The 24,652-nt window shown below is 36.1% G+C and overlaps 2 protein-coding genes and 3 long non-coding RNA genes across 11 annotated transcripts; 3 read left to right on the top strand and 2 right to left on the bottom strand.

Moving 5' to 3' along the window:
* Nucleotides 1–91: 91 nt before the first annotated feature.
* LOC131004841 (3beta-hydroxysteroid-dehydrogenase/decarboxylase-like) lies at nucleotides 92–4,692 on the bottom strand. 6 transcript variants are annotated; one of them, XR_009095123.1, is made up of 12 exons: nucleotides 4,329–4,688; nucleotides 3,982–4,071; nucleotides 3,714–3,847; nucleotides 3,363–3,533; nucleotides 2,900–3,025; nucleotides 2,705–2,784; nucleotides 2,295–2,493; nucleotides 1,845–1,923; nucleotides 849–954; nucleotides 633–696; nucleotides 387–454; nucleotides 92–237 (listed from the first exon to the last, which is right to left on the bottom strand). XR_009095123.1 is itself a non-coding variant. In XM_057931591.1 (11 exons), the coding sequence occupies exons 1-10, from the start codon at nucleotides 4,558–4,560 to the stop codon at nucleotides 681–683; spliced, it is 1,233 nt and encodes a 410-aa protein (XP_057787574.1). In that variant the 5' UTR covers nucleotides 4,561–4,680; the 3' UTR covers nucleotides 92–237; nucleotides 633–680. The 6 variants fall into 6 exon arrangements, 3 of the variants coding, with proteins under 3 accessions (XP_057787574.1, XP_057787573.1, XP_057787572.1); XR_009095124.1 differs by having other exon boundaries at nucleotides 92–240; nucleotides 4,329–4,679; XR_009095122.1 differs by lacking the exon at nucleotides 387–454 and having other exon boundaries at nucleotides 455–696; nucleotides 4,329–4,679.
* Nucleotides 4,693–5,673: 981 nt separating this feature from the next.
* On the bottom strand, nucleotides 5,674–10,537 carry LOC131004839 (uncharacterized). 2 transcript variants are annotated; one of them, XM_057931588.1, is made up of 5 exons: nucleotides 10,266–10,535; nucleotides 9,620–9,919; nucleotides 9,355–9,530; nucleotides 6,891–6,955; nucleotides 5,674–5,931 (listed from the first exon to the last, which is right to left on the bottom strand). In XM_057931588.1, exons 3-5 carry the CDS (start codon nucleotides 9,497–9,499, stop codon nucleotides 5,878–5,880), a joined length of 264 nt encoding a protein of 87 aa, XP_057787571.1. In that variant the 5' UTR covers nucleotides 9,500–9,530; nucleotides 9,620–9,919; nucleotides 10,266–10,535; the 3' UTR covers nucleotides 5,674–5,877. The 2 variants fall into 2 exon arrangements, with proteins under 2 accessions (XP_057787571.1, XP_057787570.1); XM_057931587.1 differs by lacking the exon at nucleotides 9,620–9,919 and having other exon boundaries at nucleotides 10,266–10,537.
* On the top strand, nucleotides 7,631–8,740 carry LOC131004840 (uncharacterized). Its single transcript, XR_009095121.1, has 2 exons — nucleotides 7,631–8,099; nucleotides 8,546–8,740. It is a non-coding gene; the product is annotated as an uncharacterized LOC131004840 (long non-coding RNA).
* Nucleotides 10,538–15,948: 5,411 nt separating the features above from the next.
* LOC131004838 (uncharacterized) lies at nucleotides 15,949–17,886 on the top strand. Its single transcript, XR_009095120.1, has 3 exons — nucleotides 15,949–16,837; nucleotides 16,924–16,983; nucleotides 17,669–17,886. It is a non-coding gene; the product is annotated as an uncharacterized LOC131004838 (long non-coding RNA).
* Nucleotides 17,887–20,758: 2,872 nt separating this feature from the next.
* Nucleotides 20,759–22,149, top strand: LOC131004837 (uncharacterized). Its single transcript, XR_009095119.1, has 2 exons — nucleotides 20,759–21,304; nucleotides 21,952–22,149. It is a non-coding gene; the product is annotated as an uncharacterized LOC131004837 (long non-coding RNA).
* Nucleotides 22,150–24,652: the final 2,503 nt, after the last annotated feature.

Raw genomic sequence — 24,652 nt, 5'->3', positions numbered from 1 at the left:
AGCATTAATAGGTTAGCTCGATTTACTTACACCCTTAGTTGGCAATACAACCACTCCAAGGATCGTTCCAAGAAACATAATGTGCGCAATCTTCATGAAAAATGACGGTTTTTCACCATAACTTGTTTCAAATTCAAGAAAGTGTCACAATCAAAACGAATATGGGCAACAACAATCCTTAAAATAATCGAATATCCAATGTGCCATAATATCTTCCAAAGAATCCAGATGGTGTTGCTGTTGTTAGCCATAAAAAAAAATGAAACAAATAAGTCGATATTCTCTATAAAAGTGAAATGAGGCGAAAAATAGATGGGCAGAGCATAGATTATGCTAAAAATACATTTGAGCACAAAGACAAGATAATGATAAGATAGTATACATGCCTATCATAGAATAGAAGCATTCTGCAGTGAAACTGGCTTATAACAGCACCACAAAGCAATAAAACTACCTGTTTCATAGGCCACTTGATACTGTTAGTTAGCTGACAAGGAATTTGTTGATTGTGAACATCAAACACAGAGAAGCAAACTGTGGTGTTTAGTTCTCATCACAATCTTTTAATAGTGGACGAGTAAATGCAACGGTAATTCTTCTTGCGTATGACTTCCGTTATTTAGACTTTATACCTCTGAGATTTTCTCTCTATTGCATATCTGACTAGCTGCGTTCTATCATCAGAAGTGAGCCTGCCTGAAAGAGCACACATGGAGATTTTCCATAGTAATGAGATTTCAAATCATTTCAATGCATGTCAGAGAAATTTTGACAACTATGAACTTAAACATATTGAAGTGCGGGGCTATAATATGGATGCAAGAAAAAGAAAAGGCTGGATTGCTCACGTTTTGTTGGATAGTTTGCCCCATACGAAGAAAAAGTAATATGCAGCTACGATCAGCACTACAGCGAGAAGTTGCTTGTTATTCCTTGAGGGTAGGGTGGCAGAAACTGGACGTGCAGCCATTTTCGTTAGTGAAATCAAATACATTCCAAATGTTAAGTATAATTATTTTAGGCTCAAAGCTCCACTCACACAAGTAATAGCATGAAATACTGAAAATGCCTTGTAAAGAAGAAAGCAGACTAATCAAGAAAGAAAGAGTCTAGCCCCCTAGGAAATGCAACTTTAGACGGAAATCACCAAGGTTGCTAGCCTTCTGGTGATGGCATGTGGTTTGTGCTCAGTGTGCGTGTGTTGTGCTCCACTTTGTATGTGTGTCTCTTCTCTCAACGCAAAACTTTAGACAGAAAACAAGTAAGCAGAAAGTGCAATATGCTGCGAGTGGTGGGCAAAAAGAGGAAAACTCTCCATGCATAATCTTTATGTCTATCGATTCTTCCACCAAGTTGGCAGACAATTTCTTTTTTCTTCTTTCAGATTGACTAAACAAGAAGTCAGCCAATTTTACATTTTAACTTCCCCAGAGACTTACCTAAGATCAGTTTTGCTTTCATTCAATAACACAGGTCCCTGAGCATCATGATTTGCATAACTTATCTTTGTGGTTTCAACCTACTAAATGATTAAGTTCCCAATGTTTCAGAATGCTTGTCCCTGGAGTGTCCCGTTACCAGACCAAACAATTCGCCTAATGCTAGTTGCTCCATGCACTTTCAACATTTCATAAGCTATAACGGGTCTGTATGCTGATTTGTGGATGCATGTCAATACAAACATAATCTATATCGTCAAACTATAATGATGGTCCATCAGAATGATGCATTGCCTATATAGAAACCCCTTGATACATGCACATCTATACCCATCTGGATAAGAAGTTTTTTATGGCACAAAGTAAAAATAAGTGCTTCTTCCATTGGAGATATAAGCAATTTACCTTTCGATGTTCCATCCATTTTCAGTTTAGCATCAGCCTTCAAGTGCGGGTATGCTTCAATTGTTCTTCTGAGTCCCTCCTGCAAATAGTAACATCAATCTGGATAAATCATCACAGGATAAGCTTCATATGCTTGAATCAGTATCCAATGAAAGCAAACATTAGAAGAAAATAAATATATGAAATCAAAACCGAGTTTTGTTCCTGGCTTTCGGGGGATATTTAGTTTTAATTCCTTTATTAAATACTGCACCGATGAAGGTTTACACTTTAATGTGGAACACTTTGCCAGCCAGCAAAAATAATACAGGATAGGGCCTAAAATAAAGTGGCCACTACATACAGTATTTCAAGGTCTTATAATCTCAAATTAGAAACAGCATTAGACGAAAAAACACACATCATTTGATCAAAATGGTAAACAGCATAAGAAGACTGAGGTGTTTAGACCTGGAGAGTCACAATAGGCATATAGCCAAGACGATCATTGGCTTTTTTACAATCAAAAGTTCTGCTGCGAGATAGAAGTTTGATTCTTGATGGTGTCAACTGTGGCACTTTCATCCCATATGGGGCTAAGATTTTATAAATTAACTCCACCATATGCCCAATGGGCATCACAACGGCTGCAGGAATCTTAATTTTTGGCCTGCGTATTACAAAAGGTCAGAGACAATGATACTTTTGTTGTTTAAATCTAAAAGCAAATGACCCCTTTGAACGGATTGAGACCATTATAAAACAAATTTTTTTATGCCAATTGGCACGGGTAGACAGGTGGGCTTCATGCTCTGGCAACTAGGAAAGTTTTGGGATGGTGAAACCAAGATGCATAAGGCTTCTTCATATTGAAGAAGTACCTGTCATAACCTAAACCTTCAAGGATGAAAGACATGAACTCCCAAAATTTGATTCGTTCCATATTGGTAATGAAGTATGCCTGCAAGTGAAATATTCAACAGACCCTCAGTTATTCATACATTAATTCAGGTCAGGCAATTTCAACCTGCTAAGTTATACAACCATCCAAGTGTTGAAATAATAGAAGTTCCTACCTGTCCACCAGCTTTTTCTGCTATACTCTTTTCCGATGCCAAAGCTTGTTCAGCACATATGTGAGCGTGTGCTACATTCTCAACATAAGTAAAATCATATATGTTGTTGCCATCTCCGATGATGAACTGTCATTCAAATTAGCAATAGGGGGGAAATAATCAGAACTGTCCAAACATACAATTTCTTTCTGATTTACAGCATCACGGGAAAATATTCAATTAAAAAGAACATGATATGGATGTTAAAAACTCTGCTCGGTCAAGCAAAATTACAACAACACAAGAGGTCAACAAACATATTCCATGTGAAGCCCCACCTCACGAGAGATCTAAAAAGTTACACTTATTCCCTTCCTTTTGAAGGACAACTTGTATACATTAACTGAAGCTACTTTAGTACTTCCACTTGAAACAAAGCAACTTTTGATTACAAGATAGATTGAGAAAAAGTTAAAGTAACTACCTTAGATTTTCCAGCCCTTGCTGCAGCAATTAAAGATGGAACGAGCAACTTGTCACCGGGGCCAAAGATGCTGCTGGGTCGAATGCAGCACGTTAGTAGTCCGTTTGACCCATTTGACTTCAGAACCAGGGCCTCTCCTTCAGCTTTTGTGGCCGAGTACGAATCATTGTGCTTAAAATTTCATGGACACGAAGAGTTAGATAAAAATAGGCTTTGATGAAATAGCTAAAAGGAATACTATGAACCTAGAGATAGAGAGAAAACCAGGATCTTAAATTTGGTGAAACAATCCAAATTAAAACATTAACAAAGACTTCGAACAATCTTAGATGAAACGAAACCAATCAATACCGTAGAAGGATAAGGTAATGATTCATCTCCATTAATTATTTCGTGAACTCCATCGAAAACTACGCTTGGGGAGCTTGTATATATAAGTCGTTTTACTTTCTGCTCAATACATGCATCAATGACGTTCTTGGTTCCTGTAGATCGTAGTCACAATCAAATCAAAGCAAAAGACTGTTTGTTCATATAAACAGAAGGCAGCATTTAAATAAATGCAGCAAAATGCACACAACACACACACTGATCCGATCTAGATGGCCCAAAACTCAACCTTGCACATTGACAGAATACTGCAGCTGATGGTTATTGATTGATGAATCGGGAGCAGCCATGTGAAACACGACTTCAGCTCCATTGAAAGCTGCATTCACAGTCACAATCAAGAAAAAGGTCAAAACAGTATCAACAAAAATCGAACTCTAAAACACCAAAAGTTAAGAAAAAGAAAAATGAGGTCAAGTCAATAACTGTCGTTATCAACTACAGTAGATTCAAATAACTACTTCATTAACTAACATTTACTACACTTTACAATTCGCAGCTCTCAATCAATACATATATACGTTTTTTTCGAAAAATTGAACCTCAATTACGACATTAATGCGGAGAAAATCGAACCTCTGAGCACTTGAGATTTGTCGCGAAGATCTGCGGTGACATACTGCGCGCGACCGGACTTGAATGCGCTGCCGAGAACGCCGGTCTCCTCGTCGGCGTCGAGCGCGATGGTAGGCCCCAAATCGGAAATGCGCACGGAATAAACGCCGCGTTGGATGAGCATAACCACCAGATGCCTCGCCGCGAAGCCTCTCCCGCCCGTCACCACGCAGCACCTCTCTCCGGCGACCATCGTTTGTCACCAGTGATGGAATACTGAAACAGAAGATGTGAGTTGGAATAGATTCTGTTAGGATTCTTCTGTGGCATGCGTTTGTTTGTACTATTATTTTTAATTTCGATCATTTCTATGTCACATTTATATTGATTATATTAGAGAAATTTGTAGTCGTTATTTATATGCACGCGTAATTTTACTTTCGTATTAATCTTTTGCAAATCTTTATTAATTTTGTATGCCGAATTTGAAGTTTACGTATCTTTGTCACGGATAATTTTAAATTTTACGGGACAACAGAAAAATAGATCTTATTTCATTAATTTGTCTTCATTATTCTTTTATTTTTTGGAACGAATGTATCCTCATTATTCTAAAATCTCTAAATATATGAAATGAAATGCGAAATTACTTTTAAGTTATTTGCATCGAAGAAATTATATACGTTATTTTCTTATCACACGAAGATGCTCATCCATCGACGAGCATATTGATGTCTATGTCAATATTGCCATATGGTCTTAATTTATTTATTTTATTCAACTTTTTCATTTTGAACGATATGTCGTGATGCATAGTTTACAATTAATGCACATATAATTTTTTTATGCTCAAGCGAAAATGCTTCTAGAATATATTTTGACGGTGGTTTACCAATTTCTAGCATTTACTTAAAAGTTCGTTAGTTTACGATGTCAACTTATTCAAATGTTAGTTATCTCATGCTGTACTTTACGATGTCAAAATTTTTCATTGAACTACACTTCAAGCCCTCTCCAAGTATATAATACAAAGAAATCAACTAAGATAAATTTATTTATTACCGATTAGTGTTTCTGTTTATGTACTTTTTAATAAAAATATTACTCCCTCAGTTCTCATAAAATGTATCTAATTGCATTTTCGTCCGTTCATATAAAATATATCCAATCTATTTTTTCCTTCTACTCACAATAAAGTGAAACCTTATTCTACTCGCAACAAATTCAACTACTTTATAAGGACGGAATGCTTTTTATGAGGACGAAGGGTCTGGTAGTTTTAAACCTTCGTCCTCAAGTTTTGCCCAACAATTGTATTCCTAAACAAAATCCTTCGCAATTAAAACAAAATGGGCCACAATAAATCTAAACTATACCAAACTCAAACTTTCACTAGTCTATAATCCATGAAAAGTAATATCTGAAAGTGAAAATATCAACAATTAGTCCATTTCAGTTTAAATCATAAAGGTGTACTTTCGGAGGGAAAATGAAATATTTTTTTTTCAGTTATTAGTTTAAACATATCAGACTGAGCAGCAACATCACAAGGAGACTAAGCCGAGCACGTTCATTTAGATGACTCGGAAGCCTGTATTCCACACTGTGATACGTACGGCTTTAGCTGAAAACAAGAGAAAAACAAGAACACGAACAATCAAAAAACAGTACAGTCTAAATCCACCACGTATTTATATGGACTGAACAATATTGAGCTTGATTGATCGTTTGATCCTTCAAATACTCGATCATCTGTATTGTCAATCTAATCTATCAACCAAAGTAAATGTCCGTCACAATGCTACTATTTTCCAATGAAGCACATATCATTAATGTGCACAAACATGTTACATGATATCTTTTGTTATCTAATACAAGAATACTTTTCTATCACTCCTTAAATTTGAAGTAGACAACCTTATTGTTTGATGGCTATTTTCTCTAATTGTTCATAGACAGTCCCCTAGCCTAATCTACCTAAAAATCAGGAAACAAAATTCTATATCAGCTAATTTACATATGGAATGCATCGAGTTTTAGCCCCATCATTTGTGGGTAGCTTATTATATTACAACTTACCAATACACTCACCCCAAATTAGACTAATAATTTATTGGCATATTGCATTCATAATACTTAAACTTTAAGGGTGTGTTTGCTTTTTATCCCTCTAAATGGAGGGATAATATAATGAGGTATAAATTTATCACTTAAAGTGGGGACCACATTTTTTATATCTTGTTTGGTTTGAAGGATAATATATTTATCCACTCCTTAATCCTTATAAGGTGGTATAAAATTATACCACCCTTTCTTAGGTATAAAATTATCCCTTTCCCAAGGGATAAGGAGCTACCCGAAAAATTATACAATCTGCCCGGATTTTTTCATACGCAAACGAGGTATAAGGTGGTAAATGTAGCTTATCCCTTCCTTATACCTCAAAGCAAACACACCCTAAGGGTTTCAAGTGCAATATATTAAAGTCTAGTACTTTCACCAGATATAGAGGAGTAGCATGCATGGTCAGTCGCAATTTTTATATTTTGGATAAACCTTTAGGAAATAAATCAATTTCTTTACCTTGAATCCCGTCAAATCTGGCACCACGTAGTTTGGCAACTTTTCAGGAACCACAACATAACCACCTGCATACAAATATCAAGCCAGAGTTTTAGCTCAGATAGGCTCTTGTAGCTTTAACTCAACAAATCAGAACCCAGAGCATCTAGCATTTATACTTTTGAGGATGAGGATATAAGGCAGCCTGGCTAAGAATACAAGTTCATACATGTCGAAGTAACTGTTGCTTTTAAGTTGAAATATACCTTTCACATAGTTAGATGTAGATTAGAAACAATCCTGAGATGCAAATACTGTTAGATTCTTATATCTCCAGAACACTCTTAATTCATGACCTATCAAACATTCCCAAGTTTTCACTATGTTTCCAATAAAAATAACCAGCATTTTTAGTCCTACCAGTTAGTATAACACAAAATCTAGTCATCCAATATAATCAAAGTAAGCACATCCCATAAGCATAAAATATGCTGTAATGGAAACTTTATTGTCTAATAATACATCATATAAAAAGATGTAAACTCAACACTTTCTTGGTGAAGCACACTACACGTTCAAAGAGCTTGAAAATTTTATAGAGGCCACTTTTAAGTTTGGAGGAATCAGGGAATCAAATTTTCAAATATATATGTTAAGTTTAGCTTTGCATCTCACCTTCACTTATAAAGGTAACATTTGTTAATCAATTTAAACAAATACTAACATATAGAAAAAGGCCGCACTGAGCTTGCCTCCTGAGATTTTAAACAAGAAAAACTGTGCACAGTATTTGAAATTAGTGCAGAAGTTACTCCGCAAACTTTTTCACTATGAAGCATGGGGACGGCAGTTTGCTGGACGTACGCGTCCCGGGGACGTCCCGGGGACGATACGCGAAAAATACGAGTAAAATACGTCCCCGGGGACGTATTTTTAAAGCCCATTTTTTTAATTATTTTTTAAATAAAAAATACGGCAGAAATACGTTGAAAATACGGTCAAATACGTATTTATCTCAAAAGATACGTTTCAGACCTAATTTTAAACTTCTAACTTATTAAACCCTAATTCGCGCCTCCCCCACTTACCATTTACGTTCTCCTCTCTTCTCCTCTCTGACCCACCCTGCGCCACCCCGCCGCTCGCCGTCGCGCCGCCCTACGCCCCGCCGCTGTCGCCGTCGCACCGCCCTGTGCGCTTGGAGCAGTCCGGCCACCTTAACAACTAAAGGTATTGCTCTAATCTCTTTTATTTGGCTTGGGCAGTGGGTATGTATGAAGATTGGCTGAAATTGGCTTTGGGTTTTGTTGGATTGAAGTTTAATTTCGAATTGGTAGTGGGTATTTCAAATTGGCAGTGGGTTTATTGAATTGGCAGTGGGTATTTCTTAGTATTTTGTTGAATTGGGCAGTGGGTTTATTGAATTGGGCAATTGGTTTATTTGAATTGAAGTTTGATTTATGTTTTTTATTTGAATTGGAGCCATGAATACTACAAATTCTAGTTCTACATCTTCTTCTACCACATCCCCTGGTATTGGTGATTTTCGAAAACCATTGTGGAGATATGTTAAACGACATGGTAACATAGGAGGTGGGATATAGGAGGAGATAAATTTGGCACATTTGCGGATGTTGGGGAGTTAGAGTTTGCTGAATTATCTCTGGATGAGCCAGAATTGGAGAGAGTTGTCTTCAATGATGATGAAGATTTGAGGAAAGAGGAAGAGGAGGAGAAAGACGATGATGAGTGATCTGGGCTACTAACATTTTATTGTGTTTCATGAAGTATTATATGTTAAGAAGACTATTTTATTTCATTATTTGCTATTTGGAACTTTGTTATGATGAATTAGTAGTGTTTTACTTATATTCTTGGTGAATTATGAATTTATAATATATATAAAATATATTTTAAATAAAAAAACTAAAACGTATTTTTGACGTATCGTATCTTGATTTTTGGAAAAATGACGTATTTACGTCCCCGTACCGTATTGTATCCGTTTTACGTATCCGTCCCCATGCTTCTTAGCTTTTTCAGAAACACACTAGAAATAATCTCCAAACACTCATATCACAGAGTCATAGACCAAGCCACAATGGACAATTTTCAGATCAAGCGATAAAAACTAGTCTCTTTCAACAAACATAGACAAACAAGAAGCCATAATAGGTTACCATTCCCATCCAAATAAAACACAATTATAGCACCAGAACAAGGCATTTGCAGTATACCATCTTTTGCACATAATTACACACAAACACACATATTAATATATGCAAATGCAGCCAGTGTAGCCTAGTGTATTCTCCTGGCTCTAGCAATTAGCATCACCTACCAAACAGTGTGATTAGTGCGATTCTCAACAGACATACAAAGACAGGTAGAAATTGCCTATACCAACACCCTCAAACTCAGAATTAAGCTCTACAAGATATGAAATTCTCAACGAGTAATTTTGCATAAAGTGGAAGAAGCTGACCTTTTCGAGTGTGGAAACCGGTGGGCTTGCAATTTTTGCCCTTGTAATAGCCTTTAGGACTCCTCTTCGACGTCAGAATATCGAGCGACGACGCTCGCTTCTTCCTGAACGTCCTCCCAATCCCCAATATCAGCCCTAACGCCATTTGTTATTTTCAGCTTCCTTCCGTCGAATTTCTGCATCGGTAAACAAAATTTTGATTAATTGATTACAGTTTACACAAAATTGACTAAGAATTGCAGTGAAAATCTGAGAGAAATTTTACTTGAGCTAAAAGACAACGCCACTACTGTAAGCGGAGAAATGGCTCAGGGAAGAAATATATGTAGGGCTGGTAAACGGTCCGATTCGGTTATAACTGAACCGGTTAACCGGAACCGATTAACAGTCAAAGTGATAACTGAAAATCGAACCGATTTACGATTCGGTTAACCGATTAACCGGTCCTGTCCGAATTAATCGGTTATTGAGGCAGATTAGCAAAACAAAATTGATCCGACGACACAAGATTTGCAAAACTGGATCATCTCAGGTATCATTGGTATAATCTGTACTATCGTCTTTCCTATTTCATAAGCAAAACAAAACTTCTCACTGCAGAACTTTAGTTCTATCTTCACAGAAATTAGAAGCTCAAATAAAATTTAAATTTACCAAAGTAAAGCTGGAGGTAAAAGGAGAATCAGCTTAATCACCTATTCAAAATTTCTTTTACCGACATTATAATCAGCATCAAAGCACTAACATTGTATCTATATAAATTTCTCATGAAAATTAATTTCAGGCAATGAGATTTTCTCATTGCAACAACCTCCATGTCAACGGATTGAAACACATGAATAGCCAAAGGAACCACATTTCAATAAATGGATGCAATCGTGAAAATATTTCAAATCTTCATATTACTGCACCTGGAACTAGTCCTGATTGAATTTCTTTTACTTTCGAAAGCAAAGGCCTAAGGGAATCGCCGGTGGATTAGCCGACGAACTGGGGGAAGGCAGTGACGCAAGTAAGATGCGCCGGTGGGAACTGGGGGAGGGCAGCGACGTCGCTTGGCGCTTCCCTCAACCCTCGCAGAGTAGCAGAAATTCGGGGGGAACTGGGGAAGGCTGAAGGGGAAGGAGGCAGAGCCGATTCTGATTTCTAAAACTGGGGAAAATGGAAATAGCTGGGAGCCCTAATTCTTATATACCGATTAATTTAATTTAATTATTAAACCGATTAATTCGGTTTAATCGGACCGGTTACCGATTAAATTGATTAACCGGTTTACACAAAATTACATAACCGATAACAGAATCGAACCGATAAAATCCGATTATCGATTAACCGATCAACCGATTTTTCGGTTCGATTTTGATTATAACCGGATAAACGGAACCGTTTTACCACCCTAAATATATGAGAAATCTTTTTCTTTATTGGGCTCTGAGGGCTGCAATCGCTTCTCCAAAATCAAGTGGGCCTCGTTGGATTTCAAAATTGGAGATTTTTTTATTATTTAAATCGATTTTAAATTGGGAAAAAAAAATCTAATAGCTCGTATAATAATTGAATCGAATCGTATTTTATTTGAAAATCGAACTAAATAACCGAACGGAGACTATGATTATTTTGGATTTTTCAAAGTTTATGCATAGAGCATTTGCATGGAATATAATTAATGATTTAATTGAATATCAAATAAATAATTTTATGTTTCAAATTTTGTTCAAGAGTTTATTAAAGAACCAACTATTCGGAGTAGTATGAGACACAAGTTTAATTTCTTCAAGTTAAAACGTTATACCAAATGAACTTGAATAAGATTTTGTATATATTTTTGTAATCTGATTAAATTAGGGGTCAAATATACTATAAAATGAAAATTGGAACTTAATAGCAACGTTTTAGTAATAAAATTTAAAGGGAAAAGGAGCAGATTGACCCCGAAGTAGTAGCCCCTATAACGTATAACCCCTCTTACTCACTGTGTGTGCAACTAAATCCCTGAACTCCGAGAAAATGGTGCAAATTTCCCCCTCTGACCTAACGCCGTTAAGTGTCGGTTAACGTCTGAGTTTAATTGCACCCTCTACATCAGGGGTGGATCTGCACCTTATTTATTATTTTTATTTTTTTATAATTTCAGCAACCCACCTCCGGCATCAACTTAACCGCCCTCGTACTCATCGATTCTGACTTGCACCTTGTCAGCTCGCACGTGCCCAATCTCTTGATCGTCGACTGCTTACCGCCGACATGCAGCAGCATCACCAACTCCAGATGTGGACCTGGATCGAATCCTGCTTGGTCCAAATCCATATCCGTATTTTTTCACTTAGGTCAGGATCCGGTCCAAATCCATTAGGTCCAAAAAAATAAGATTCATGTCCAAATCCATTAGATTCACAGGTCTCAAGTCCTGACCCGGATCCATTCTTTTTTCTCTTTTAAAATAAATTTATAAATATTAAATTAATCAAAAATAAAATCATAATTATTATCTAGAGTTTTAATAATTATTCAAAAATAAATAAATAAAATTTAAATATATATTATATAGATAAATATATACACAATTAATATCATAAGATAAGCCTAAAAGGTTAAGGTGTTGGAGGAGATGCTGTTGTGCGGGGCGGTGAAGAAGCTGGTGGCGTTGCTGCATGTAAGTGGTGGGCAGTCGACAACCAAGAGATTGGACGCGTGCGAGCTGACAAGGTGCAAGTCAGAATCGATGAGTACGGGGACGGTTAAGTTGATGCCGGAGGTGGGTTGCTGAAATTAAAAAAAAAAAAAAAAAAAAAAAAAAAAAAAAAAAAAATTAAGGTGCAGATCCACCCCTGAAGTAGAGGGTGCAATTAAACTCAAACGTTAATGGACACTTAACGGCGTTAGGTCAGAGGGGGGAATTTGCACCCTTTTCTCGGAGTTCAGGGGTTTAGTTGCACACACAGTGAGTAAGAGGAGTTATACGCTATAGGGGCTACTACTTCGGGGGCCAATCTGCACCGTTTCCCAAAATTTAAAATACAGTAAAGATGGAATATTGGGATTTTAGAAGCTGCTTACCCTTTTAAAAAACCGTTTATATTTACAAATTTTAGTAATTGTGTTATTTGCTCTATCAAGATCGGTTCTGATATTTTAGGGGCTTTAGAGCATCTGCAACGCATCTACTCGAGCGCCTACTCGAGTAGAGCGTTGCAGGTGTGGGTTACTCGAGTCTTCGAGTATGCACGATGGGGGGAGATTTAGGTACGTGCAATGCACGCGCCTTAATTTTATTAAAAAAAATGAAATTTTCGAATTTTAAATGCAAAATTTGACTATTTTTTCTCGATTTCCGTGCTTTGACAGTTCCATTTTTTTTTTCTTCTCCTCTTTAAAAAACCCCTGCTCCTCCATTTATCCTCACACTTCTTCCTCTACAATTTTCTTCTCCTCCATTTCTCCTCTAATTTTCTTCCTTCATGGATCCACACAACTCTTTCTATGATCCTAATTGGTGCCCCTATCTCTCCGTCGATTATCACCCCGATATGGGGGGAATCAACTTGGAGGAGACCCCAGCCAGTGCCGAGGAGGAACCAGTAAGTGCAGAGCAAAGTGCCTCCATACCAAAGAAAGGCGGCCGGAGGAAGGAAATGGCCACCAAAATCAAGCACGACAGGGAAGGAAGGCTCTCCGTCATACTTACCTTCCCAATCATACGGATCTCATCGTCCAAGTTTGGGCGGAGGAGACGAACGACGCCATCCGTGGGACGGATCAGAAGGGGGAGGCGTATTGGGGACGAATCCGCGAACGTGTCAACCCCATCATCGACGTCGACCTTAAGATCCGGCAACTTCAAGGCCACTGGGCCCAAGTGAGCGCGGATGTGCGTCTCTGGGAAGCTATTTGGACGGAGACGAGCAACAATTGACCTTCCGGCCATTCCGACGATATGCTCCGGGACAAGGCCCAAATCCTCTTCAAGGGTCGAAGCCCACAAAAGGCAGCATTCAACTATTGGAATGCGTGGAGAGTTCTCCGGAACAATCTCAAGTTCAAGTCGATGTACCTCGCCGGAGACGTGCACGCCTCCAAGAGGACAAAGACTACGGAAGAGGGCGGCTTTACCACCTCGGCGTCGGGCGAGGAGATCTCTTCTTCCCGGCCCATTGGCAACAAGGCGGCGAAGGGGAAAGGGAAGGCGTCGGCGTCGCAGACGAACTCGGAGCCTCCACTCAAAATAGTGGAGAGGTTGGACAGGTCCGACCAACAGATGAGGGCATTCACAGCCCAGTACACGCGGAGGAACGATATCAAGGAGAGGGAGCTCGATATGCAGCTCCTGAGTGCGGATACGACGCACATGACGGACGCACAAAGGGCATTGCACGCGTCCATGGTCGCCGACGTGCTCAGGCGTCGTGGTCTAGACTAGGATTTTAATTATGGTTTTAGGTGTTTTTAATTTTTATGTAATTTTTTTATGATGTTTTAGGTGTTTTTAAATTTTATGTAATTTTTAATGATGTTTTAGTTTAATGGCGTATTTAACTATTAGAAAAATATGTTATTTAAATTTGAGCAATTAAATTTAAATGAAAAACATAAAAATCAAAACTAATATTATCAAGTTGGCTATCAAGTAACCCCAATGCAGCACTACTTACTCAATGTGGTCCCCCACTATCAAGTAGTAGGCTATCAAGTAAGTCCATTATTGATGCTCTAAGGCGAAAAAAAAAATCTTCTTAAAATATAAAACTTAGAAAATCTTGTTATTACCTAGAGATAACACATGATGGTCTTTCATGTTTATGAATTGTATAACTCAAATATTAACTATAAACTAATAAATTAGAAACAATGATTAAATAATTATTAATATAATTTAAATCTTATGGCATTTTGAGAAGTAAAATCAATAATAACATCTTCAAAATCAAGTTTTTTCAATATCTTATTTTCAATGCATAAAATTGCTAATTTATACTTCCTATGTTCCATTACAAATGTCACATTGTTTTTGGGCACAGAGATTAAAGAATGTGTAATTAGTAAATAAAGTGAGTTGGTGGAGAGAGAAAAATATATTGAAATTTGTAAAAGTATGTATAAAGAAAGAGTAAGTGGTGGATCCATTAGTTAATTAATCTTTTAATTATTTGTCAAAAAAAGAATGAGGCATTTGTAATGAGACACTCCATTATGAAAAGTGTGACATGTGTAATGAGACAAAAGGAGTATAACCTTTCCTCATACGTAGTAGAACGTTAAATATGATTTTACCAATTTTAGCTTTGAAAATTTTCTTTATGTGTTAAAGCTACGATAACCAATATGCAAAAGAAACACTAAGAAAATAATTTTAAATTTTAATAAAATTAAGAACTCATATAGAGCGTGAAATAAGAGAGAGACAAGCAGAGAATCATTAAAGGTGTGTTTACTGTGAAGAATTAGTATTAATAGATAAAAATAGTAAGATTAATCTCTTGTTTATTTTGATGGATTGAAACTTTGGGATATTCTATCATTGATTATTTTTATCATTTAAGTTAATTTTACTTAATTTTTGTCCCATTAAAAAAGTGAGATTGGAGAAGTACTATTTTTAAAAATAAAAATATTTAATCATGCATTTTATCAATTATGCAAAGTAAACAATAATTTATGATATAATTAAGATTATGCGAAGTACACAACTAATTATGGGATGGAATTTAAAGTACCCACTTTGGTTAGTTATCTTACAAAATTACCCACCCATATAAGATGTCTTATAAAACTACCCACTTTGTAATTGATGGTGATAGGCTTGCATCGTTTTCCGTAAAAGTTCTTACACTTTTCTTACACAAGTACACTTGTGTAAGAAAATGTGTAAGAGAGGTAGTTAAATATGACTCTAAATCTGAGGAAATGACATTATTTGCTAACTTAAGTCATTATTTGTAACCCTAAAATGCCTTAAGTTCGAAAAAATAAGGACATGTTTTCATGTTATTAAACATCTATAAGAAAGTTGAAAAAAAATTAAATGAAACGTATTATGAAACAAGTTTTTTTTGAAGCTAATACAATAATTACCCGGCAGTTAATCGTAGCCGTTAGAAGTAGCCGGCTGGAAATGGATCCCAGCGGCTACTTGGACCGGCTAGTATTAACAGGCGGGTAAATACTTAATTAGCTTTAAAAAAATTCTAGTTTCATAATATTGTTGATTTTAAATTTTTAAACAGCCATAATTTGTATAATTATTATAAACTTAAAGGGTGATTGGACAATTCACGGGCATAATGCAGCTTTATAGGGTGACAATCTCTTTGCAGTAAATTCACGAGAAGGAGATTCACAAAATAAACTCAATAAGTCTAAATTTATATAGTTTATTTGATTGAATATGAATTAATATTGTAACACATAAAATAATAGCAACTAGTCGATAACAAAACTACAAAATCACATATTATGAATCAATGAATCATTATACACCTTACAACCCAGTACCCGCCAGAAATATGTATCCGGCTGACGTAGCCGTGGGTAAGAAACTACTCACGGCTACAGAGGACGGCTACTAAGTACTGGCGGGTAAGTTGTTAAATGTCTTTAAAATAATTTTTCATATCATTTTATATAATATTCGTATTTTTTACCCTTAATTTACTATTATTTCTTCTATTTATACACGAAAACCTAATTTTTTTTAATTATAAGCTTAAAGGGTGATTGGACAATTCATACGGCTACAATGCAGCTTTATAGGGTCTATTTCTTCTTTGCAGTAAATTCACGAGAAGGAGATTGACAAAATCAACTCAATAAGTCTAAATTTATTTAGTTTATTTGATTGGAATATGAATTAATATTGTAACACATAAAATAATAGCAAATGATGGATAAAAAAATTAAAAAATCATATATTATGAATCACTGAAACATAATACACCATGCCACCAAGTACCCGCCAGAAAAATCGTAGCCGTCTTCCTTAGCCGTGGGTAAGAAACTACTCACGGCTAAATCGTACGACTACACTTTTGTGGCGGGTAAGTTATTAAATGTGTTTAAAATAATTTTTCATATCATTTTATATAATATTCGTATTTTTTACCCTTAATTTACTACTATTTCTTCTATTTATACACGAAAACCTTTATTTTTTTAATTTATAAGCTTAAAGGGTGATTGGACAATTCATACGGCTATACAGATAGGCGAGAATCGCGGAAGCTTTATTGGGGGATGTACACGGCTGTATCTCAAATTCACAAGGCAATTGAAGGGTTGTTTGACCAAGAAGGTTTGAATTGGGGCCATTTACATGTATAACAATTACAACTTTTAACCTAGCCGCATTCCAATTTGAATTCACGGCATCTGTTTATTTTTTGAGAGAGAGTGAGAGAGAGAGGCAGCCGAGAAAGAGAGATAGAGGAGAAAGAGCATCTGGTCCATTTTTGAGAGAGAGGAGAGCATTCACGTCTTGCATACACCGAAGGTAAATTGGAATGAATATTTTTTTTTTGCTTTGTTTTTCTTGTTTGTCCCATGTTTGAATGAGAATCAATTTTTTTGAACTTGAAGGAGGGCTTGCACGATTTTTTCAACTTGAAGGCATATACCATGGCTTCTTCTTCAAACGAAGTAAGTATCCTATTTCGTTGATTTTATTTAAATTCTTGAATAAGGATGTTATTTTCCACAACAAGTTGAAGCATGTTATTTTCGTGAATTATTTTGGTGACATTGTTTAATTCGAATTACTTGTGTTTAATTATGTTCGTGAATTGGGTAGTCATTTTGGTTGAATTAGTTATGTTATTTGTGAATTACTTAGTATATAATTTGATTTAGTTTAATTTTAAAATCATTTCAATAATTTAAATAAAATACACAACCAAAGAATTGAATTGGGTAGTGCATAAATTGAAACTAACGAGAAGATCCTCTACATGTACATAATTATTTTCGTGAATTAATAATAATAATAATAATTCTATTTGGTTGAATTACTTATGTTATTTTCTTGAATTACTTAGTATATAATTTGATTTAGTTTAATTTTATAATCATTTCAATAAATAAATTAATTCAATAATTTAAATCTGACTGCCAACCTAAGAATTGAATTCGTGTATGGTATGATATAGAATAAGTATTTATTTGAATAATAACATTTTTTCATGTTTTTCATAATGTTTAAAATTTATTACATTTTTTCATGTTTTTCACGTTTATGTTATTATTAAATTTTGTGTTATTTTTAGTTGGTGTTTCTTAATTAATTATATTTTGGCTTTTTAATTGATATATTTTTGGTATTGAATAGATGGGTTATCGGAGGCCCGAAACAATAAATCGCCCCGGGACGCAGATCAGTTCTTACTACAAGACCAGTTATTTGTCCCTTGTACCCGAGCAACTGAGGGAAATTGGGGGCGACGCACTGGAGACCACGTTCAGGCAGGGTTGCTTTGGACATTTGTTGGATTGGGATCCGGGCAACAGGTGCAACATGGCATTGCACCATATTGTCTCTCGTTCTTTGCTGGATTGTGACGATGTGCTTTTGAAGGTCAACCATATAATGGCGACCACTAGCACGAACCCTGTATTTTCTCTCGGTGGTCCTCTTGGCTGTGTAACGACGACTTTTTACAAGTTCTGCACTGAGCTTCTGTTTTGCCTCCGGAGTCAGATTTTCATCGCTCTCTTGTGCGGCCGCAAGCCTGTCGTTGAACCACTGCTCGACAACTAATCTGACTGCCTCCAACATCGAGCAGATTGGAAGACGCCTGGCCCACAGCAAACGTGCATTAAAACTCTCGGCGGCATTGGATGTAAGGAAACTGTAACGGGACACAGGACATTGTGATCGTGCCCACTTCTCCGGGCCTACGCGCAACAACTTCTCGTACGCCTTTGGCTTCAGAGCAGCCATGGCTGACATTGCACGCGTGTAATCTGATTGCTCGTAGGCGTATGCAGCCTGGCGGAAAAGCTCAGCAACACCGGGCCCGTAACCCTTCATCTTGTTCAACAAGTGGTAGTAGCAAATACCGTGAGTAGCATTTGGAAACTCGCTCTTCACAGCATTAGCGATGGAGACATGCGCATCAGATACAATAAGTAAGTTATCGGGCTCGCCGCAAGCACCTCTCAGATGTGACATAAACCACTTCCACGACTCATCATTCTCGATCGGACCGACACCGATCGCCAAGGGAAAAACTGCCTCGTTTCCGTCTTTTGTCACGGCGACAAACAAAATGCCACTATTTTTGCCCTTCAGGTGTGTGCCGTCAACCACAATCACTGGTCGAAGGTGAAAGTAGAAAGGTGAGATGGAAGCCCACAGAGCAACAAACAAATGTTTGAACCGGCAGTCTACATCTACGTCCAAATCATATACGGTGCCAGGATTCGCTTCCTTCAGGGCATACAGATATCTTGGGAGCAGGAGGAACGAATCATCAACTCGACCGTATATCATATCCATCCCGAGATTTCTTGCACGCAGCGCGACATCATATTTGATTTTGATGCCGAAATCGCGTACTAACTCAGCCATGATGGATTTCGGCTTAATGACCTCTCCATCATCGCGTATTCTGTTTGCCACAAACGCTGCCACCACCTTCGAGTGCGCCTTGATTTTTTTAGCTGTGCGCAAGTCCCCTTCGCATGAATGCTCTTTCAACTTATGCACTCTCCACATCCCTCGGCCGTGAACAGACGCACGAAGATCGAAATTGCAGTTGTCAGAGTGCTTGCACGAGAAATAGACTCGTCCCGGATCTGAGCGGACAACTTTTGTCTCAGTGCTTCGCTTCATGTTCCACAAACCAACAGCAATGATCAGGTCGTCTTTGCTGTTGTAAAAAGAATTCTTCTGCAGATCATCAACTCTAGAAGGGTCACTCTCGCGAGCAACCAGCGAAGCCGAGGCGTCCACTGGAATCAAGGGAACTAACCAATTAGTTAGATCACCGGTCTCGGCTGTCGGTTGTCGGATCCAACCTGCTCGCTCGGTCTCCGTGAAATCAATTAGATCGTCGTCTAATAAATCCTCAGAGGCATCAGAAGCAGTGCCCACCTCCAGCGCAGGGTCAAATTCTTCGTCATCAGAATCATCATCGTCTCCTGATGCAACCGAGCCTTCAGCTTCGTGCTCAGGTTCATCATCTGTCCGCACATCGTTCAATCTCCCACATACTTCATTAAGCCTTTCGGTTTGATTCCATGCAGATTCGTCTAGCGGTTGTCCATCCCAATTAAAATATTGTCGTGGAGGCGAGCTCTGGACACCATGAAACGACGTATGATGATAATACGGCGTCTCATACTGACTGCATTGTGCTTCATCTACGTGTCCCGAAGGTTCAGCAAAATTAAAAGTAGGGATGTAGGCTTCTTCTACAATCGGACCGTTGTAGTGCTCAACGTACACCATGGGATAGTCGGCAGTTGCCAACAAGGCTTCCACGTCATCGTCTGTGGCCAAGCCACATTTCATCTCCCTACCAAATAGATTGGTCGCCAAATAATACAATTGGTAGCTCGAGCTCAACGAATGCGTCCTCATAATATTGTTGACGCTGCACATCAGGCTCTCAATAGTTTCGTTGACGAGGGGAAGGACCTCTGTATCCCCACCAACATAGTGTATACCATCGACGAGTCCGTTGTATCTCACATATATGTATCTAACGAATTCCATCTATAAAAACACATAAAATGTAGTATTAAAATATGCATAAACACTTTAAAAATTCTCATAAATATAACATAAAACATTCAAACTATTAATTACACAAACAATATATGAGAAAATCACCTCTTCAAGTAGAATTTGAACACCAATTGCACCAACTATCGCACAAACCACTTCTCAAATCTTTGAGGGTTTCAAATTCTCAATTTTTTAACTGAATGCTCTTTCTACGAGTATTTGGATTTATGTTTTCTCATTCACAAGTGTAGCAATTATAGACTAATATTAGATTCCTTTGTACAAATTCACGTGAAATGTATTGTTCATTCATTCAGTACACTTCAATCTATTATTCAATGTGCAATCAAATGCATGCAGAAAGTGAGCATTAAAGCCTCATTACAATCCAAATTTGTGCAGTCACCTTATCTCTTATTTCATGTGGACATGTACTTTTTTGACTAAAACATTAACAAATAAATAGAAATAACAAGGTAAAAAATTTTACAACCATATGTATTACTTCAAAATGATTTTTTGCTCCCAAAAAAACTTTTAGCCGCCACAAAATCGTAGCCGGATTAACTACCCGTGTGTGAAAAATTTCACACGGCTAGTACGACCGGATTTGCATTTCTGGCGGCTAATTGTTTTTTTAGAGCTCAAATATTTTTTTGGTTACATTTCATGAGTTTCAAGTAGGGTTGTAAACGAATCAAATATTTTTGCTCGATTCGATATTCGATTCGAAATTTGAATATTCGTATTCGAAATTATTCGATTTGTATTCGATTACAAATATTCGATTCGATTCGATTAGCAAACGAATCGAATATGAAATTTTGATATTCGATTCGATATTCGTAAATATTCGATTCGATAAATAAATAAATAAATTTATATATATATATATATATATAACTAATTTTAAAATATTAATTTTATTTTGAAAGATTTTAAAATATTAAATTAAATATTAAATAAATTGAAATTTTAAAGTCACGCCTATTTCCTAAATTTGGGACAGGCGCCTATCCCCATTCCCCACCATTTGAAATTGAAACACACATACATTCCCTTTACATTGCCTTTTTCTCTCTCATTTTGTAATTAACCCTAATTTCTCTACTCTTTCTGCCGCCCCCCACACACCATGCCACCATCGCCGCCCTTACGGCTCACACGCTGCCAGCTCTGGCCATCCTCCTTGCCGCAGCCCCCCACACGCCAGTGACTTCGTTGGAGCCTCAGGTAGTTATCCAATTTCATTATTTCCGAAAATTACCTTATAAACCCTTTTATTCGTACAGACTTGAATTTTATCTCTTCTAAATTGAGATTGGTTCATTTATGTTTGCCTCTATTTACCAATTTGCTAGAAATTTTCCGTTCTTTCATCGCCCTTCTCGATTCACTGTACCGGCAACCATTGCCGGAGGCAGAGCTATGAGCTTACGAGAGCTTCTTAAGCACCCTCAACCAATTTTTTTTATAATTTCATATTTTTTCAGAAATATTCAGTTTTAGCATTCTTTGTAGTCAATTTAATTTAACTCCCAAAATTATACTTCTACATCTGCTTCTGATTACAACATTGATATTAAGACTAAAATTCATAAAGCCCCCTAATATTGAGATTAAAGTTCATAGCTTTTATTGACCGACCACGAAGTATTTTACTTGTGTTAAATTACCTTAAAATGAATTTATTTGCATCTGGGAACCTAAATGAAGTTGCTCCATTTGTATTGGGCTTGAGGGAGTCACACGAGACAGACAATTTGTATAAATATTTATATGTTTAAATGTTGATATTAAAATACTACTCCTTGTGATAATTTTAGAACTCGAGTGTTAGATCTACTTGTAACATTAATTTGTATTTGATATTCTTGCAGGATATAGATGCCTGAAATGTAGTACAGCTTGCACCTCAAGATTGGTGGAAGATTGAATGTTTGATAATAATTCTATTGAAGTGTTATTTTGACGAGTTTGAAACTTTTCTTAATTTATATTTGATGAATTTCAAACTTTTGAATGTTATGGATTGTATTGAGAATTTAAATAGTAGAATCACCAATCATTTGTTGTTATTTGTTTTTATTAGGTAAATGTATTGAAATATATTTCTATATTATTTAAAATATTATTTACATATTTTTTTCCTTTACAATTTCGAATCGAATAGTTTCGAATCGAAGCGAATATCCTGGAAAACAAATCGAATACTCGAATCGAATATTCGAAATTTATAATTTAGAGTAATTTGAGAAAACAAATCGAATACTCGAATCGAAGCGAATAATTCGAATATCAATTCGAATCGAATATCGAATCACATTCAGAATTCGAAATCGAATCGAATACCGAATCGAATATAAGAATAATATCACGAATACGAATCGAATAGTGAGATATTCGTCAGTATTCGATTCGATTACAACCCTAGTTTCAAGTGTTTTATTCAAAAATAGCCTATTATTTTATGTGTTTACTGTATTATTTTGTGTTCAATCAAATCATGCATACAGTGAGTATTATTACCCCACTATAATCCAATTTTTTGCAGATTCAGTATCTCTCATATTTGACATCAATGTATACTTCTTGTAATATAAAAAAATAAAATTTAAAATTAAAATAAAAACTCTAAATTAAGGTATTCGTGTTATAATATAATATTACTAAGAGGGCTCAAAAATTCACTATTATGTATATTATGCAACAACAAAATATTATGAAACAAATGGATTAATTAGCCGCCGGAAGTTCATAGCCGCTGACCAGTAGCCGTGTATATTTTGGAACACCGGCTACTGTTCACGGCTATGAATTTCCGGCGGCTAATTGTTTTTTTAGAGCTAAAATATTTTTGTGTTTACATTTCAGGAGTTTCAAGTGTTTTCTTTAAAAATAGCCTATTATTTTATGTGTTTACTGTATTATTTTGTGTTCAATCAAATCATGCATAAAGTGAGTATTTTTACCCCACTATAATCCAATTTTTGGCAGATTCAGTATCTCTCATATTTGACATCAATGTATACTTCTTGTAATATAAAAAAAATAAAATTAAAAATTTAAATAAAAACTCTAAATTAAGGTATTCGTGTTATAATATAATATTACTAAGAGGGCTCAAAAATTCACTATTATGTATATTATGCAACAAAAAAATATTATGAAACAAATGGAGTAATTAGCCGCCGGAAGTTCATAGCCGCTGACCAGTAGCCGTGTATAATTTGGACCGCCGGCTACTGTTCACGGCTATGAATTTCCGGCGGCTAATTGTTTCATTGGTTTCTAAATATTTTTTTGTTGCATAATACACATAATAGTGAAATTTTTAGTCCTCTTACTAATGTTTTTATAATGCAAACGTAAGCTAATTTTTTTATAAATTTTCAAACATACAGTATACATTAGAATGTGAAAGTGACGTGAGTTGGGCAATTATTGTCTCTTCATCACATTTTAAACTTGTGAAATTGACGTGAGTTAGACATTTTACAAAAACCGAAGCATGTCAGGTCTGATTTTCCAAAAAACCAAGCATGTCGGCTTTGACTTTTTGGACTTTGGCTTGGGTGGGTACTTTTATAAGACAAGTTATAAAAGTGGGTACTTTCGCCTATTCACAGACTAATTATTATGATATGATTTAAGCTATATATCTTCTTATCATTAATATGCGTGGCTTTTAAATTTGAGGGTCCTAGTCTTTTACCCCACTTGCTATATGCAAGGGCCAGCTTTGTGCCCTATATATGTACATGAATAGACGTGTCTGATAAAAACAAGACAATAGAAAAAAAACATTTGCATCAAGGCGTGGAATTATGTTTTCTTCAAATTCTTTCAAACAATTTGAACACATTCTTTCTCTCACGTACAGACACGTGTCAGACACCGGCCAATAGGAAATAGTGACGCGTTCCTGCAGCGCCACGTCAACGCCACGTGGGCAAATTCAATCAGGTATATCGTTCCTTGCTATAATTTATGAATAGCACTATAGTTATCAGTTAAAAAAGTGAAATTAATGATGAATAATTTTTTTTTTTCAAAGTGAAGGGGACGATAGAATGAATCCTGAATTTCACTATTATCAGGGATGATTTTATTATAGTATATGTCTTCGAAAGGAAAAAAAAAAATCCATATAATTTAGAACTAATATATATATAGAGAGAGAGAGAGATTGAATAAAGGGAGTACATTTTATCCTAAAAATTGAGATGACTTATATATATATATATATATATATATATATATATATATATATCATATGATCATTATATCTACATATATCATATGATCATTATATCTACGGCCTAGATTTAAGATCTACAATTAAAAAATATATATATAATGAACATAGTTAATAAAATCTATGAACCAGTCAATTATAACGCACGAACAACCATATTAAATTAAAATGGTAAAATTTCGTCCCCCCTCCAGAATTCAAACCTAGAATCAAATGTTGTTTGTGTTGTGCGTTTTATTAACTTGTTCGTTAATCTCAGTTCACATAAATAATTTCAACCGTAGAATTTGAATATCCAACCTTCCATATTTAATCTCACATTA

Source organism: Salvia miltiorrhiza, unplaced genomic scaffold (assembly GCF_028751815.1).
Source record: "Salvia miltiorrhiza cultivar Shanhuang (shh) unplaced genomic scaffold, IMPLAD_Smil_shh original_scaffold_462, whole genome shotgun sequence".
Classification (NCBI taxonomy): domain Eukaryota; kingdom Viridiplantae; phylum Streptophyta; class Magnoliopsida; order Lamiales; family Lamiaceae; genus Salvia; species Salvia miltiorrhiza.
The sequence above is the reverse complement of the archived record's forward strand: the minus strand, read 5'-3'. Positions and strand labels throughout refer to the sequence as shown.

Excerpts from the sequence above, each read along its gene's own strand:
- LOC131004839 (XM_057931587.1), bottom strand. The coding sequence starts at position 9,499 with ATGGCGTTAGGGCTGATATTGGGGATTGGGAGGACGTTCAGGAAGAAG. Across the intron at positions 6,956-9,354 it reads CGGTTTCCACACTCGAAAAG|GTGGTTATGTTGTGGTTCCT; the intron begins GTCAGCTTCTTC and ends ATTTGTATGCAG. Across the intron at positions 5,932-6,890 it reads CAGATTTGACGGGATTCAAG|CTAAAGCCGTACGTATCACA; the intron begins GTAAAGAAATTG and ends TCTTGTTTTCAG.
- LOC131004841 (XM_057931589.1), bottom strand. The coding sequence starts at position 4,560 with ATGGTCGCCGGAGAGAGGTGCTGCGTGGTGACGGGCGGGAGAGGCTTC. Across the intron at positions 4,072-4,328 it reads CAAATCTCAAGTGCTCAGAG|CTTTCAATGGAGCTGAAGTC; the intron begins GTTCGATTTTCT and ends CTGTGAATGCAG. Across the intron at positions 1,924-2,294 it reads TGCCTATTGTGACTCTCCAG|GAGGGACTCAGAAGAACAAT; the intron begins GTCTAAACACCT and ends TACTATTTGCAG.